Here is an 18,943-nt window from a genome sequence, read left to right as displayed (position 1 = left end):
TTGGTCGCGATCGACTGTTAACTAACCCTAATTCATAATGTAGACATTTGTACATACATATAAAACATTTTATAAAATAAGTGTTCAAGTTTTTGCAGATGATTTTTATCAGAGTGACAGTTCTAGTTCTTATTTTATTTATGTATAATACAGTGGTGGTTCATGATAGAATAGAGCAAGTATTCTGCAAATGTTTACTAGCTTATTTTGTGAAAGTTAATTCAGTCTTACAATCCTTTATGGAAGCAAACGTATCCATAACTTTTTCGTTGACGCCATTATTTTTTGATACAAACAATTAGCTAGCAAATGGGGATGTAAAGGGAGTGATGCTAGTTTCTTAAATATTGCACAGAGCTATTGTCAATTCTTTCTCTAATATTTGATCAATGGGTTAAATCCCTGTCTGTTTTAATTAATCCATCGATTGTACAGAACTATCGTGAGCAGCCCAGTTGCATAAATTAAAGGATTACCACCCCAACGCACTCAGCTAAAGATCCAGATTTCCAACACATGAATACCAGCCGCCCTTATCTTTACGTATATAAATGCTGATGATGCAGAAAATAATAAAATATTTTTATTCAGAAGTGTAGGGATTTTATAAAATTCAGCATTTTATATTTTGAATGCATTTTTGAGACCTTTACAATTAGTTTACATATTTGAAATAGGAATATAGGAAATTGTTTCATATATGTGTTGCTTCTATTAAAACCATAGCAACAATTTTCCGCATCTTTGATGATCGAGAGCGTTGCTCTGCTCAGGACAGATGTAAAAAAAAAATCGGTTGTCTGTAAAGTCGGTTTACTAACGATAGTTGAACGTGACAACGTCATAAGAAAATACTGATGGAATGGTTTTATCTTTCAAAAGAAAATTTTAATTTTATTTGTTTGATAGATATTTTGTATGGATATAGAGAAGGAGGTAAATGGAAATGTATTATTCTATAGCAGCTATCCACGCGGACGCATTGCTCACTCAAGTAGGAGAGAGACAAATGTCGAACGCTGCCGAACGCGGAGGCCGATTGTGCCTCTTTGTCGCTCGTTCCGCGCTCTCGCTTGCACTTCAAGCCTTAAATGGAACGCCTCAGAGCGAGGTAACGCCGCATGAGTCATATTTTTTCGTGCGTGCAGCCGGCTCCATCGAATTATAAGACGTTGTCACGTCAAAAACTAAAAAAGTCTGACCACATTGCAGGATTCGAGGGCGAGTATTCCCACGCTCTAGCCATTGGACTATTGACAAGATCACTCCTGTGGCGAAATTATCAATCATGAACGAAATTTCTCAGAACTGAGGTCTATTAACTAGATCGATTTTTCACCCCTGTAAACCCCTATAATATATATTTTGTTGACGTCGTTGTCCAGAATTTGATTACAAACAGATATAAAAATATTGTTCGTATAAAATAATTCGAAGTGGTCTGTATTCTGTCGAAACTGCCAGACGCGGATCGCGATTTCGATCTTTTTGGATCTCATCAACGCGTCGCAGGCAGCTCCGACAGAACACAGACCAACTTTTACCTGCTGTCTTAACAGCGCGTTTTAGAAAAATACCACAAATGACGTGGTGAACGCCATCTGTAGTACGATGTTACATTTTAGGATTACGTATGCTTCAACAAGGTTCATTTAAAAATATGGATATCTACTGTACGAATCCCGGCGTAACCAACTTCAACGTGATAGACACGTTAGCTTAATCGAATAAAATAATTCGAAGTTGTCTGTATTCGTCTGAGCATACGTAATCCTAAAATGTAGCATTGTGCTACAGATGGCGTTTGCTGCGCCATTTGTAGTATTTTCTAAAATTGCTCGTATAGTTCATACATACCATAGGATATTTCAATTGTTTTAACTCATTATAGCAGAGGTGGTGGGTATATAAGCTCAGGTCATCAAAATCTTCCGTTAATTTTTAATAAGTAATATTTTAAGCGAAGGAATTAATAGAGCGAAATTTTAATGAAAACCTGTATCCCTCATGATTTATTAGCAAGGTTATTAAATAAGCAGAGTAATCCCAAAAGACTTTTAACCTGTTTTTGCATCCCGCTTTAGGAAAAATTATGTAATTTATATGCCGTTTTACCTTTACAGTGATCCATTATTGAAAATTACTGCCGTGCCACCGGTAGTTGGCAAAACCAAAAAAAGTACGCATTATTCGGAAACATGATTTCGCATTTTGTACAAAATTGGAGATAAAAGTTTTATCATTTATCCCGTCGAAGTTTAAAGCATGAAAGACTCTTTTGAACAAACTTCGGGTTCGTTAAAAATTAATTCCCATCTCTTGCAACTCCATTATACTAAAATGTGTATAATGCTTTGGATGAACGAACATGTGAAATGTTATAATGGAAAATCGTTGAAAGAAAACGATCAACAAAAAACAAAGGTTTGTGTATACGACATTAATATTCATAAGCAAACAGTCTTTTCCGACAACGTCCTGCCTTAAATCGTAATCCGATAGAATGCAAAATAGCACTAAAGAGGAAATTTCATCGCATATATTCATGATATTCGAACACTTCAGTATGAAGACAAGCAAATAAAGAAATAAGTACAACGAATAAAAGGAACAATAATTTGTTCAAACTCAATTTTTAGGGCTTCACGGTTAACATGTGATTACGGAGTTTTAATATTTAGAGTCGACCAATGGCACAAAACAAAAATACTGGTGTGGAAGGGAATAAAAAGTAGGGAAAGAGCGAATATAAAGATAGGAGACGAAAAATTAGAAGAAGTGGCTGATTTTAGATATCTAGGAAGTCAGATAGGTCAGGACGGAAGGAGTAGTAGAGATATAAAGCAGAGGATAGCGCAGAATCGAGTCGCCTTCAATAAAAAGAAGTTTCTTCTATACTCGCGAACGGTTAATTTAGAAATTCGAAAGAGATTGTTAAAGGTGTATGCTTGGAGCGCGGCGCTGTACGGGTGCGAAACATGGAAAGTGGGTGCGGCGGAAAAGAAAAAGTTAGAAGCGTTCGAAATGTGATGTTACAGGCGAATGTTGAGGATACCGTGGATAGAGAAAGTTAGAAATGAAGAAGTATTAGAAATAATAAAAGAACAGTCAATAAGAAATAGGCGAGATAGGTTGATAGGAGACCTTTTCAGGCATGAAGGTCTTGACGAAATATGAAGATTGCAAAACTTTGGCGGTTGTTGTAGAACAAACAGAATAGCTCAAGACCCCAACGCCAAACCACGATACTGTAGTTGTCCTAAGCACTTTTCGGTAACAAGGTTACCTTCTTCAGGGACTGAAGGTCTTGTCAGAGATATATGAGAAGCAGAAACAGAAGCTAAGAGGAGTAGAGGTGGACCTAGATTAGATTACTGTTCGCAATAGTTAAGGATGTGAGTTGTTTCAGTTTTGGGGAAATGCGAAGATTAGCTCAGCATAGAAAAGAGTAAAGCTACGTGTCCAATGTGTGATAAGTCAATTAGAAATAGGCGAGATAGGTTGGTAGGACACCTTCTTGGACACGAAGGGTTAGATAGAGACATATTTAAAGCAGAAACACGTGTTCAGGGAGAAAAAACTTTTGAGTATTTTATTCCCACCAGCGACTAATGCCGATGGGCGGGCAGTCCCTCCGGACTACGCTGAAAGGTAGGGCGGAAGGCCCTCTTCAGCCTGCTTTCAGGAATCGTGGGAATGGGTGGGTGGTGGTTCAGGTGAGAAAGATGAGACGGACGAAATCGAAACCGGCGTCTTCCCGAATGCTAAGCAAAGGACTAAGCCTCTAGGCCATACCGCTCGGTGTACATAGAAACAGTGGTAGGTCTATATTAGATTACTCCTCACAAATGGTTCGGGAATGTGGGATGTTCCAATAATAAGAAAATGCGATGACTGGCTCTGAATAGGAAAGAGTGGAGGTGTGTACCCATCCAGTCTTAAGACTGACAACCTTATGATGACGAGAACGTTAAGTGTTACTACATGTCATTGAGACTTACTATAGGATTTGCATCTTTTATTGCCCTTTTTATCTTTTATTATTGAAACAAATTTTTCTGTAAAATATCACTGCTGAGGTGTTAGGTATGAAAGATTAAAAAAGAGATGCAGACCAAGAAACTGAATTTGCGGTGTTGTGCACATATTGTCAAGCAAAAGAAGTTCGGGGAATTTACACTCAAACAAAAACAGCGTACAGTTTCAGTTTCTTCTTTGTGAAGTTAATGCTTTTAAAGCCTTTGTTGTTTTGTTGAATGCAACGCTAAGTGGTCATCAAAAAGCCAAAGAAAAGTGAAATAGATGCACACCCGCAAAAGTCATACATGATGTGAGAAAAGAATCTTTTAGAGAAAGATTAATTTTTCATAGAATGGATGAAGCATGAGTACATTGAATAAGTATATTCTCACAAACTAACGATGTGTCACTCAAAGCTTTGAGAAGCAATTTTTACTGCACTTTACATTCAGAAAATAAACATGATCAGAATTTCTTACCAACAATTAATTTACATTTTCAGCAAGTACTCACACAAACAGATGAACTGAATCAATTAACGTTAGTTTTATCTCTAATATACTTTCAGCTTTTCTAACTCATTGAAATGAACTGGAAGTCCAAGTACTTTCATTTTATTTTTTAACTTAATTGTCTTTCGCCAAGAGACTTATGTATACTTCGTTTACTTTCTGTAGCGATGTGACCTTCAGTTTGATCGGCGCAAAGTAGAAAAGAACAGCACTAGGCCAGAAAAGGAAGGAGACAACTNGACTTTTGGATTTTTGTAAGGTTAGGTTAGGTTAGGTTAGGTTAAGTTATCATAAGTGATGAGACTTTTGGATTTTTGTAAGGTTAGGTTAGGTTAGGTTAGGTTAAGTTATCATAAGTGATGAGACTTTTGGATTTTTGTAAGGTTAGGTTAGGTTAGGTTAGGTTAAGTTATCATAAGTGATGAGACTTTTGGATTTTTGTAAGGTTAGGTTAGGTTAGGTTAGGTTAAGTTATCATAAGTGATGAGACTTTTGGATTTTTGTAAGGTTAGGTTAGGTTAGGTTAGGTTAAGTTATCATAAGTGATGAGACTTTTGGATTTTTGTAAGGTTAGGTTAGGTTAGGTTAGGTTAAGTTATCATAAGTGATGAGACTTTTGGATTTTTGTAAGGTTAGGTTAGGTTAGGTTAGGTTAAGTTATCATAAGTGATGAGACTTTTGGATTTTTGTAAGGTTAGGTTAGGTTAGGTTAGGTTAAGTTATCATAAGTGATGAGACTTTTGGATTTTTGTAAGGTTAGGTTAGGTTAGGTTAGGTTAAGTTATCATAAGTGATGAGACTTTTGGATTTTTGTAAGGTTAGGTTAGGTTAGGTTAGGTTAAGTTATCATAAGTGATGAGACTTTTGGATTTTTGTAAGGTTAGGTTAGGTTAGGTTAGGTTAAGTTATCATAAGTGATGAGACTTTTGGATTTTTGTAAGGTTAGGTTAGGTTAGGTTAGGTTAAGTTATCATAAGTGATGAGACTTTTGGATTTTTGTAAGGTTAGGTTAGGTTAGGTTAGGTTAAGTTATCATAAGTGATGAGACTTTTGGATTTTTGTAAGGTTAGGTTAGGTTAGGTTAGGTTAAGTTATCATAAGTGATGAGACTTTTGGATTTTTGTAAGGTTAGGTTAGGTTAGGTTAGGTTAAGTTATCATAAGTGATGAGACTTTTGGATTTTTGTAAGGTTAGGTTAGGTTAGGTTAGGTTAAGTTATCATAAGTGATGAGACTTTTGGATTTTTGTAAGGTTAGGTTAGGTTAGGTTAGGTTAAGTTATCATAAGTGATGAGACTTTTGGATTTTTGTAAGGTTAGGTTAGGTTAGGTTAGGTTAAGTTATCATAAGTGATGAGACTTTTGGATTTTTGTAAGGTTAGGTTAGGTTAGGTTAGGTTAAGTTATCATAAGTGATGAGACTTTTGGATTTTTGTAAGGTTAGGTTAGGTTAGGTTAGGTTAAGTTATCATAAGTGATGAGACTTTTGGATTTTTGTAAGGTTAGGTTAGGTTAGGTTAGGTTAAGTTATCATAAGTGATGAGACTTTTGGATTTTTGTAAGGTTAGGTTAGGTTAGGTTAGGTTAAGTTATCATAAGTGATGAGACTTTTGGATTTTTGTAAGGTTAGGTAAGGTTTGGTTAGGTTAAGTTATCATAAGTGATGAGACTTTTGGATTTTTGTAAGGTTAAACTCAATGCAATATTGAATTAATGTTACTAATTACAAATAACCTCAAATTAATGAGGAAAAATTGTTGTTGCTTTCACTCCCTCGCCGAGATTCGAACCCGAGCCGCTGGTTTTACGTATCAGTACTCTACCACTAAACTACAAAGAGCTGACAGTAGCACAATATGTTGGTGTTGTTGCTTTAGTGATAGAGTACTAGTGCGTAAAACCAGGGACCTAGGTTCAATTCCCGGCGAGGGAGTGACAGCCGCAACTATTTTTCATCATTAATTTGAGGTTATCTCTAGTGGTTAAAGTTAATTTAAAAACACAACCCACTAATGCATTGCACCATAAGTAAATTATTATAAATAACAATATAAAATATGTGACATTTAGCTTTTCAATTGTACATATCTTTTCTAATCAACGCTATAACTGATGCCCCGTTATGCAAATAATGTATTCCTTCTTGTTCGTTATTGTCATCAGGGTGGGCTCGAAGGTGTCGGTGCTGTGATCCATTCAACTAACAATCTCCGTTGTTAATTCAGGTGGCAATTAATTAGGAATGCAAACTTTGGAAAGCTAAATTTACAAAGAACGGAAGTGCCGAGAATAATTGGATATAGATAATGTTGTGTCCGGAAATTCGTCGACTTACGTAAAACATCGTAGTTTATTGCCGCAGTAATCAATCTCCAAACGGCCTACTTTTCTCAAGTGCTAGGACCAATGCCCTTATCTGTTTTCTTTTTTCGGTCAAAGTAGGTTATATTATGAAGTCGGCATTAGAGACATGAGTCTCGATTGTCTTTACAAGTCGATATATAGAGAGTTGGAAATCTAGTAGCAAAATATGCATATATGTATCTAATTATTGTGCGATTATCCAGTTAGTACAAATTTAAATATCAAAAACCATTTGTTATTGATTGGCCACCAAGAATCTACATTAGTTGCAAATACCAAGACGACCAGAAGGAGGAAAAACTAAAGCAAATGGGTCTACAAAATGTGTCATGTGAAACAATGCGCATCTACGAATGGTAGTGAAAACAATAAAAGAAAACACGTAGTATCTTCTTGTCTATGGCTTAAATCGGGTGCGCACAGCCACACTGCGCATCGGCCTTTTAAAAAGCGAATTCCAGATTGAATTTTAAATGTTGTTGTTCACATTTTAATTTATTTGTGATCATAAGAAACAAAAAAGGAGTTATAGTATGTTCTAGTTTTAGAGAAATAAGAGAATTGACTCAATATGGAATGAGGTGGAGGTACGTGGGTTCTAGATGTTTCACAAAAAAAAAAGATTGGCTATGTAGAAGACAGATTTTTAATTTATGCTTCGCTCTGGAATTAGTTACAAAAAAGGAAATTGCTTTTTTCACTGCCTATTTGCAGAAAGATTTTCCTTACAGTTTCAAATGTCAACAACAAACATAGCAAAAACAGGTGTAAAATTGTTTTCTTGAAGATTTCTTATCGTAAATGTATTAAAAATGTTTTCGTTTTCCACGTTGCCATGACTTAATTTAACGTTAAATTGGTTTCTTTAGTGGAATTTGACAAGTGAATGGCAGAACGTTTTGGAAAATATATAGGTACCTACTGTATTGTATACTTTTCATTAAGGGTTGATGTTATTTGTAAGAAGTGGTCCATTAAGACCCCGCGGTCACATTTTATTATATATCTAATGGCTGTTTTGAATCCCTTTTCATCAAGGCAGTTTGTTTTATTACATAAGCCCACTCACAATAGAACCTTAAGATTTTCTCATTTCTGCCAAAGAAATAATATTAAAATTTTTACAGGCTGCTTCTATAAAGAAGAAAAAAGTACTTTAATTTAAACAAGATAAAAAAGTTCTTAATTCAAATAAGTAGATAGAAATAGCAGTCGTGTAGATTAAACTAAATTACATTTTTATTCTCTCTTGCGGACACACATTTCAGTAACTTTCTCAATTTCTACTGAACGGAATTAGGTTAGGTAAAGTCCAGAGAATTTTTAAAAGTTTCAGTTTTCACACACAATAATACGAGAATTTTTAAACCACTTTAAGAAGCACAATTAGTTTTAGAAAATATCCTACCAATAAAGTGAGGAGAGACAATTAATTTTTGAGAAAATAGAAGCAATTTAATTATAAAAATGTATTTCTTCAGTTCAATTGTACGAATCTCGCAATGTAACTCAACATCGCGAAATTCATCTGTAGGAAAGATACTCTATCAACGTTTGGATGTTTCATTCCCACCAGCTTCTTAAGCTGGTGGACGGACAGTTCCTCCGGATTACGGCGGAAAGTAGGGCCGAGGGGGGGGGCTTTAGTCTCTCCTTTTAGGAATGTGGGAGTGGGTAGTGTGATGGCTCGGGTGAGAAAGATGAGGCGGATAAAATGAAGACAGGAGAAAGAGTAAAAGGTTTTATGTGGAATAACAGGAAGGAGTGAATGGTGATTGGGTAGGAAAGACAGCTGAAATGAACAGTCCGAAGAGATGTAAAAAATTATCTGTGGAACATTATTACTTTTAGAAAATACTACAAATGGCGCAGTGAACGTCATCTGTAGCACGATGCTACATTTTAGGATTACGTATGCTCCAACAAGGTCCACTTGTGTGGATATCTACTTGCTGAAAACGAATCCCAGCGTAGCTAACCTTAACATGATAGGCAGGTTAGCTTAATCGAATAAAATAATTCGAAGTGGTCTGTATTCTGTCGAAACTGCTACGCGCTGATGAGATCCAAAAAGATCGAAATCGCGATCCGCGTCTGGCGTTATTCGAATTATTTTAATATGATTACTGCCTCAGCAATTGCCTAATAAGTGATCCCAGATCCAAAGAAACCCCAGAACAACTTGGAGCAGGACAGACGAACCTGAAATCGAACAGGTGTCCTTTGGAATGCTAACCTATGGTCTAAATCGTAGACCTTGCCGTTCAGTAAAAGTCATGAAGGAAGCAGGAAGTTTAAGAAGCAACGTTCTCTCTAAGGATTAAAGAATTTCCAGAGCATCACTTGATTTGAGCAACTGAGCCTCAGTTTCATCTGGTTCCAGAAACTCGTCACGAATGACTCCTTTGCAATCTCACCAGACATACAGTAACACATTCTTGACATGAATATTCTGTTTTGCAATTAATGGTGATGACTATCTGGATCAGTACATGATTCCTTGCGTTTAGGATGCTCGTATGGAATCCACATTTCGTCACCCGTAATGACTTTGTGCTAGAAATTCTTTGTTTTGTACCGGGAAAATTCATGCAAATGCCAACTCTTCGATGTTTGTTTTCTTCAGTCAGTCTGTGAGGTACTCATTTTCCTTCTGTATCATTCCCATTGCCTGTATTAACAGAAGTGATACTGCCGATTAGTAACCACTAAAACTGTTCTGCAAGCTGTTCTTGAGTCTAGCAACAAGGAGTTCTTCATATTGAAATTCTTTTATTGCACCTAGACGAGGAGAGGCCTGGAGACTAAAATTTCCATCAAACCACTTTTTTACTACAGAATAACACACAAAATGTTCACTCAAAGTTGAACTGATTAATTCCATAAGTTGAGCAGTATTTTTCTTTATTCTCACCTTCTCAATTAAAGATAAACAGCTTTAAGTAAAATGGAAGCGGTATTGACAAAACAGCGCTGTATGAAAATAAATAAAAGTAAAACAAAAATACTGATATGCAAGGGAAGACAAAGTAGGGAAAGAGCGAATGTAAACATAGGAGACGAAAGAATAGAAGAAGTGACTGATTTTAGGTATCTAGGAAGTCAGATAAGCCAGGACGGAAAGAGTAGTAGGGATATAAAGCAGAGGATAGCGCAGAGTTGAGTCGTCTTCAATAAAAAGAAGTCACTTCCGTGCTCGCGAATGATTAAATAAGGATACCGTGGATAGAGAAGATCAGAAATGAAGAGGTATTGAAAAGAATAGGAGAACAGAGGACTCTAGGGAAGTCAATAAAAGAAATAGGGGAGATAGGTTGGTAGGACATCTTCTCAGGCATGAAGGGCTAACCAAAGACGTATTAGAGACAGAAACAGGAGTTAAGAGGAATAGAGGTCGACCTAGATTAGATAACTATTCGCAAATAGTTAAGGATGTGAGATGTTCTAGTTTTAGAGAAATGCGAAGATTAGCTCAGGATAGGAAGAAGTGGAGGTTAATTTAGAAATTCAAAAAAGGTTGTTGAAGGTAAATGTTTGGAGCACGGCGCCGAGCGGGTGCGAAATATTGACAGTGGGCGCGACGGAAAAGTAAAGATTAGAAGCGTTCGAAATGTGGTGTTACAGGCGAATGATAAGGATATTGTGGCTAGAGAAGGTTAGAAATGAAGAGGTATTAGAAAGAATAGGAGGACAGAGGACTCTACTCTCAGATAGACTCTATGGAAGTCAATAAGAAATATGCGAGACAGGTTGGTAGGACACCTTCTCAGGCATGAAGGTCTACTCAGAGACATATTAGAGGCAGATATGGGAGTTAAGAGGGGTAGAGGTAGACCTAGATTAAATTACTGTTCGCAAATAGTTGAGGATATGGGCTGTTCTAGCTTTAGGAAAATGTGAAGATTAGCTCAGGATAGAAAACAATGGAGGTGCGTGTCCAACCAGTCTTAGGACTGATGACCTCCTCTATTAAAGTCTATAAGTAATCAAAATAATATTCGTCTATAATATATCACATAATCATTTATTGCAACACCACTGTGGATTCTTTGAAAATTGCAAAATTAAACGTTAAAATTAACATACCTTAGCATAACTTGAAGAGTAGGGTTCGTCAAACAGCGACCATATTTTGGGTTTGAATCTCTGCCATCTTGTGAGAGTTCCTGTCAGGTAGGCCTCTTCATACCCAAATCTACGTGCTATATCTTCGTCGGATGGTTTTTCCGTATCAATATCCAATTTATCCAATATTGCCAAGGTTGCCTAAAACAAACAGTTTTATCGTTATTTAGCTTTGATGTGTCTTGCTGAATTATCGAATTTTTCTAAAATGGTTCACAAGGGTGCAACTTTACCCTCTTCGAAATCTACTATTAATTTTCATTTATCTTTAAGAGTTTCTGACATGCTTGAAAATGTAGATTGGAACACTTTCAGACATCATTTAATACAAAGGTTATTATATCGGAAGGAAGGATGAAGAAGAGGATGAAACAACTTATTCCATTAATCCTTTAAAACATTAGATCCTTTCTGAACATTATTATTAGATTATTATTATAAGTATTATAAACTGCATTTGCTGGATTTATATTACTTTATTATATCTATGAAAAGATGGCATAAGGTGTGTAAATATTGTAATGGTGATTGGGTAGGAAAGACAGCTGAAATGAACAGTCCGAAGAGATGTAAAAAATTATCTGTGGAACATTATTACTTTTAGAAAATACTACAAATGGCGCAGTGAACGTCATCTGTAGCACGATGCTACATTTTAGGATTACGTATGCTCCAACAAGGTCCACTTGTGTGGATATCTACTTGCTGAAAACGAATCCCAGCGTNACTAATTATTAAATAACTTAAAAACACTATTAAATTATTACTAAACTTAGGTTATGAATTATCCTATTTATTTACACTACTGTTGATATATCGCTATTCAATGCGCTATTTATTTCACTGCTATCGCGATCAATTTATTTCTGGATTCACTTCTGCAACGGTCAATTTAATTCTACTTCCTCTCGGCGATCGTCTTTTCCTTTAAATACTCTTTTGTTTACTTTCGGGAGCCTTCTCGAATCATCCGGATAGTTTCTTCTTTCTTTAAACTGTTTAACTGCTTTCCCAGAACGCAGGTACGACCCACACATTTACAAATACGGCGCACATGAAGAAAGGCGCCCGCGGCTATTCGACGAATCGATAAGCCGTTCACACACATGTGTACCCGATCGCACACAAACACACTCGTGCTCTTTACAATATTTAGAACTGGCAGTGCGTTTCATTGTATACAGAATAATGTAACATTAACAGGAACAGGGGTCAAATTCCTTAATGCATGTGGTAAATTTCAATATAGCTTGTGAATTTAATGCCAAGTTGTTTTTCTATTCTTAATACAATTCGTTAATTCGATAGTTAGTATCGGCATTGCAATTGAGAAAAGAACCTACAATAGTCGAAATAATAAAAAACATTGCAAACACGAACTTTATTAAGAAAGGGTGCTACAAATTGTGTTCGCAAATGTTAAATTAATGGCCCCGGCAACCAATAATATCGTTTATTTGCGCTTTCTATATCCTCGATTCGAATCGCTGAGCGCATTGAGTTCGACGGTTGCTCTTAAACGAGTTGGTTGGAACGATTCGACGTGACTGCTGTAATGAAATTTAAAACACAAGTTACAAATTTCCACTAAACAAGTTACTTTCTTAAACAACGAGCAAAATGCACCAATACATAAAATTCCCTCAAGGAAGTTATGGCAGTTTTTTTATTGATTTGAATCTCCAACTCCTTTTTAAATTAGTGACGTTTTGTTCAAAGCAGAACAGCTTGTGTCTCGTTAAATATATTTGCTTCTAACAAAAAATGTGAAAACATTCACGCACTTAACCATTATTATGAATCAATTCCTATGGGACAAAACTGATAGGAAAGTTATAGAAAGTGCGAGGTCTGTTCAAAAAGTATCGGAAATTTCGAATTTCCGCGGGTTGCGTATATTCGATTTTCGATTTTTTTTTGTGGCGTTATAGTGGTACTCATGTGTCTCACTTATACCGATAAGGTCTGCTATATTGACTATTCAGTTAATTTTTGACAACTGCTTTACTTGCGCTAGTTTCGGCTCGTCTTCGATTTTTGCCTATTCCTAAAAATGGATCAAAGAATCTGTACCAAATTTTGTATGAGAAACAAAATTAAGTGCGCGATCGCATTCCGAATGTTGACTGTGGCATATGGTGAAGCTACTTTAGACCGAAGCAACGTTTGTCGGTGGTAGAAAATGCTCTCACAGGGCGGAGAAGATGTGAACGACGAAGAACGTGCCGGACGCCAGAGCACGTCAACAACAGACGAAAACATTGATGAAATGAAGAAAATAGTATTGACCAATCGTTGAATCACCGTTAGAGAAGTTGCTAAGGACCTAAATATATCTATTAGCTCCTGCCATTCGATTTTTACCAATGATTTGGTCATTGAACGGGGCGCCGCGAAATTCTTACTAAAATTGCTCAATTTCGACCAAAAACAGCATCACATTAACATTGCTAAGGAGCTGTTGGACTCTCTCCGCGATGGCCCAGATTTGCTCCAAAGGATCATAACTGGTGACGAATCATGGGTTTATGGTTAATACGTGGAGATCCAAAGCTCAATCATTGCTATGGAAGCTGCCACACGAGGCAAGGCCGAAAAGAGCGCGTCAAGTTAGGTCGAAAGTGAAGGTTTTGCTTACATTTTTCTTCGGTTAGATAGAGTGATTCAAGAGGAAGGTTTATATGTATAATACATGCATAATATAGTAGGGAAACACTGATAATTTTAGGGGTTTCTAATGTGATGTCGTAAATAAACACATTTTTTGCGCTTACATTGCAAACGCTGGCTGAACCCTACGAGATAGATCAAAATAATGTACTACAATATTGTACATCTTAAAAGGGTCTACAAAAAAGTCCGGGATGGTATATGTCTATCTCTTAGGGATAACCCACAATAACCATTTTTATCCTTTACTTTTTATGAGAAATAATGACTTATTTACGAAGCGATTGTAGGCAATACAGCATTAATTCTTATCCAATTAAGTACCTTAAATACATTGTGCATTTAATATAGATCAATATGGCCCTTTACAGCATGTAATTTAAATGAATATTTTCGAAGATATTACAGATTTAAAATGCAGGGACATAGCGGTTGCGGCTGTACCGGCCGGGAGGCCGGTTTGTATTGTCTAATGACAAAAAAACTGTGAATGTTGTATATAAAGACATTCTGTAGTATATTTAGTATGTTCAGGGGGTATCTTTTGAAGATTTCCCCTTTTCGATAATAATCTAAACAAAACAAAAATATATTTAGTATCAGCATTGCACCCGTGCGAAGCTAGTGCGGGTCACTAGTTAATTATAAAATTAGTTCACTTTAATGTACTGAAAACCCTACAAAGATTCTTCTAAAATTCTCAGTAGATAATGTGTTACCTATGAGCCGCAATGTAAGATAAAACAAGAAAAGGCACTAATTGCTTCCATTATGGTATCGCTCAAAATCGAAGTTTTTCAAAATTTAGTCGTTAAACAGTTTTAAATTATTTATTGCTTGTTCTAAAGCTTTTTTGTTCATTAAAAAGTTTGTTATAGGTTCGAACTTTTCTGGTACGCAGCCAACTTTTCCTTTCAAAAGCACCGACTTCATCGTTCTGCCGAAATCGAATCGGGATAGATGACGCGAATAATTCTATTTCCTTCGCGTTCTCTTTCGGAAAAGCCCCTCCATGTTTCACGTTTGAAACGCAATCGCTCGAAAATGTAATCCTTTTTAGGTTTAACATTTCCAGAAACGAAACGTGGAACAAAATTTAAGTGGATCTAAGTTGCCTACCTACTGGCATCTCGAATCAACGGGAACATTACAGATAGGTAGGTACTTAAAGTGGAAATAAATTTTTAACGTGGAATTTTTCTCAAAGAAAAGCCCAGATCACTTTGATTGCAGCTACCAAACTCCAACCATATACATTTACCAGAAACTCTCTCCTGATTTTTTTTGTATAGCATACATTATTCACTCGTCGATTGTAACGATATTTCGAAGACGCGATCGACATCATTAAAGACAATACAACTGTAGGGATAGATATACAGGGGCAAAAGATTAGTATGCTTAGATTTGCAGATGATATAGCAGTATTAGCATCTAGCAAGGAGGAGTTAGAGGTAGCTTTAAATAAAATGGAAGCTGTATTGACAAAACAGTACTCTATGAAAATAAATAAAAGTAAAACAAAAATACTGATATGCAAGGGAAGAAAAAGTAAGGATAGAGCGAATATTAAGATAGGAGACGAAAAATTAGAAGTGGCTGATTTTAGATATCTAGGTCAGATAAGTTAGGATGGAAGGAGTAGTAGGGATATAAAGTAGAGGATAGTGCAGGGTAGAGTCGCTTTCAATAAAAAGAAGTCACTTCCATGGTCGCGAACTGTTAATTTAGAAATTCGAAAAGGATTGTTAAAAATGTACGTTTGGAGATCGGCACTGTATGGGTGCGAAACATGGACGGTGGGCGCTGCGGAAAAGAAAAGGTTAGAAGCGATCAAAATGTGGTGTTACTGGCGAATGATGAGGATACCGTGTATAGAGAAGGTTAGAAATGAAGAGGTTTTAGAAAGAATAGGAGAACAGAGGACTATGGAAGTTAACAAGAAATAGGCGAGATAGGCTGGTAGGACACCTCAGGCATGAAGGTCTAGTTAGAGACATATTAGAGACAGAAACGAGAGTTATGAGGGGTAGAGGTAAACATAGGTTAAATTACTGTTCGCAAATAGTTAAGGATATGGGTTGTTATAGTTTTAGCTCAGGATAGGAAAGAGTGGAGGTGTGTGTCCAATCAGTCTTAAGACTGACGACCTTATGATGATAATTTGAAGAAGTAATGCATATACAATATTAAATTGGCGTTTCCACCTAATATTCATACAATAACAATGTACATTGAGGTGCTTATCGAGGATGTTCGGACTCTATTCGTTTCAAGTACTTACTTCAAATAAAATTTGATTTGATGTAGGGCATTCTTACCTCGTTTGCGTTTTAGATGAATATGAAGTAAAATAAAATATAGCGCATTGTCTTCGTTTAAAGTTCTCCAAGATAATCTATTTATTCCTCCTCGGACATGTTCGTGCTGAGATTTATTTGCACCCTTAGATTTATTAATATCTGTTCAGTGGGAACGAATTTAGACTCGGCCAGGCTCTGAACCTCGTTCGATATAGAGAGTTTCTGTTTTTGCTTTTTATTAGTGATTATTATGATATAACATCAGGCGAACGATGAGGACACAGTGGATAGACATGGTTGGAAATCAAGAGATATTAGAAAGAGTAGGAGAATAGGCGAGATAGATAGATTGGATTACTATTTATAAATAGTTAAATAAGTGGGATGTTCTAGTGTTAGCTGGAAATGCAGAGATGAGCTCAGGAGTGGAAAGAGTGGAGATAGGTATCCAACCAGTCTTAGGACTGATTATGATGACAAAACACTGCAGATGAGCATGATATTTGCTGATCGTTTTTAGGAGACTTTGTCATCAGAAAATGTATGACATATAGCAAATTATCCATTTCTACAAATTCTTTAGTTATTGTTAGATAAATAAACTTTTTTAAACACGTTTAAAGAATTACTTAAATGTTTATACATACACACATTTAAAGTTTTCTTAAGACTGATTGCAAAAATACGACTGAAACTACCCTGATGATTTTAAAGCATGCAAATCCGTCAAGATCATATAGAAATTTATTATAACTGTGAAATACATCTATTGGCATGTGATCAAACATTTCAATAATTCCGCAAAGTTTTAAACGTTTCTATTTTTAGAGTCTAACGATTATCGGTGCTTTACAAACGTGTTATATTTGTTCAACGTATGGTTCAAGTTTAGTGCTTTGACATGACTATAATATTTACAATTTTCTTTTTCATTATTTAATGCAATCTGCATATCAATAAAGTGACGTATTTAGTACCTCGTCGAAGGTTGTATAAATGTATAAATCATTAAGAAAACTCAAGCAGTCCAGCGATTTCTTCCGTTACTTATACATATAAAGAATTTTCGTTAGATATACAATGAGAACCGTTTTAGTAAAATTGGTCCAACTGTTTAAAACACAAAACTGATAATGAAAACGCTCTTTGAAAATATGTTGACCATCCCTATCCCTATCGTGTAGGATTTCGTCTATAAAATCTGTACTGTATAATGTGTTGTACATACCTGTGTATCTCTATGTATACTGTAGGTACTCCAACAACAAGGTTCAACCTGGTTGGAATCCAATCCCCAAAATTCTAATTCTTCTTCGAAAAGAGGCCCACAAACATTGGTTGGATAATGCAATTTACCGGTCCTGAAAAGAACAATATTTAACTACAAAACCAAAATTTTTTTAAGGGAAAACTAGGAATAGATAAATTACACTACATATGTATAGGTAAAATGCAACAAATACTTCCAGTTAAAATGTGAGACACTAAGAGTACGTTCCACTAAGTCAGGACCGGGCAAACCTTAACTTCATAGGAGCCGCTACCTGAGGTTAGTTTGAGTCACTCCATATCCTTCAATGAGTACTAGAGAGTCAGCAGTAATGACCCGTATTGCTTTCTCTTTTTCTTCTCCTTTCCACTCCCATATCAAGCCCCTTCATCCCGTAGACGAGCGAAGCCTCTCTCGCAACTTAAATAATACCTACGAAAATTTTCGTTCGCAATACCACTGGGTTTAACTATGGAAGAGGGGACTCACCTACGAAATGGAAGGGATAAGAAAAGGAAAGAATCATCTCACTCGCACTCGCAGGATCAATGAGGAGCACTCGGGAGTCAAAAGAGCCGAGTTTGCCCGGCGCTGCACTAAGTGCTCACAGCGCTTACACTTATCCTTCTTGTTCCACTAGCTTGTGAGCGTTTTGTTTGATGTTTCAAGTAGAATAGATTTGATATCAATTTTTGAAATTCAGATATCATACTTTATATAGATTGGACCCCTTATCTATAGCCTTCCTGGGTGGTACTAACGATTTAACTCTAAATTAGCATCTTTAATATTCATTTGAAAATTTAATTGTTGAAAAAGTAGAAAGAGTTATGTCGCAAGTTAAATTAATAAATTTCATTGAAATATTGCTGGAATTTATCTCAGTATGGGCTTAATTCAACTGTCCCATTTATACTGATATAACGATAACGATAACAAACGGTTGGTCGACACAAGAGCAAATATCTGCAGGGCTGAAACGGAAAAGCAACAAAACTTTCCCCCGAAATAGATTCGTCTCACATACACTGGCGACAGACAGTCCCACCACAAACATTTTTTATTATACTTTAATCCAGATGCGCGAACCCTCTCCCAATATAATGTTTTTACGTTATAAAATTTTCTTACCCTAAAAGCTGCGGCTGTAGATAGATTTATTTAATAGTTTAAGAAACAACTACAGGTGAAACGTACATACAGGACGAATTACTCATGGGAAATAGTCATTTGTACCGGGTGCATTAGTTGTGGGTTTAGGGAATTTTCCGCGTTGGAATTTCCCGACTTATCTATTTGCGAAAGAACTGGTTTTTATCGTTATTTTAAGTAAAACAGTTCGGAAATGTCACAAAATTGATTACAGGGGATTTTTCAAAATCGTAATTTAATATTAACTATCTATGGTTTTTAACTAACCCAAATTTTGTTAATTTTAACCGAATACCATGCACATAAGTGAGAATGGAAGGAGTAGTAGAAATATAAAGCAGAGGATAGCGCAGGGTCGTGTCGCCTTTAATAAAAAGAAGTCTCTTCTATGCTCACGAACGGTTAATTTAGAAATTCGAAAAAGGTTGTTAAAGGTGTATGTTTGGAGCACGGCGTTGTACGGGTGTGAAACATGGACAGTGGGAGCGGCGGAAAAGAAAAGGTTAGAAGCGTTCGAAATGTGGTGTTA

The 18,943-nt window shown here is 36.2% G+C and overlaps 1 protein-coding gene across 1 annotated transcript in view; it reads right to left on the bottom strand.

The window, feature by feature from the left end:
* The window catches only part of LOC108734770 (potassium voltage-gated channel protein Shaw-like), a 118,258-nt gene that overhangs the window by 31,358 nt on the left and 67,957 nt on the right, over positions 1-18,943 (bottom strand). Inside the window, exons 3-4 of the mRNA XM_025981279.1 lie at positions 17,221-17,353; positions 10,981-11,160 (exon numbers count right to left, since the gene is read on the bottom strand). Of these exons, the coding sequence (XP_025837064.1) occupies positions 10,981-11,160; positions 17,221-17,353 (313 nt within the window). The remainder of the gene's footprint in view (positions 1-10,980; positions 11,161-17,220; positions 17,354-18,943) is intronic.

The sequence above is a fragment of the Agrilus planipennis genome, unplaced genomic scaffold (genome assembly GCF_000699045.2).
Source record: "Agrilus planipennis isolate EAB-ADULT unplaced genomic scaffold, Apla_2.0 scaffold5, whole genome shotgun sequence".
NCBI lineage: Eukaryota > Metazoa > Arthropoda > Insecta > Coleoptera > Buprestidae > Agrilus > Agrilus planipennis.
The sequence above is the reverse complement of the archived record's forward strand: the minus strand, read 5'-3'. Positions and strand labels throughout refer to the sequence as shown.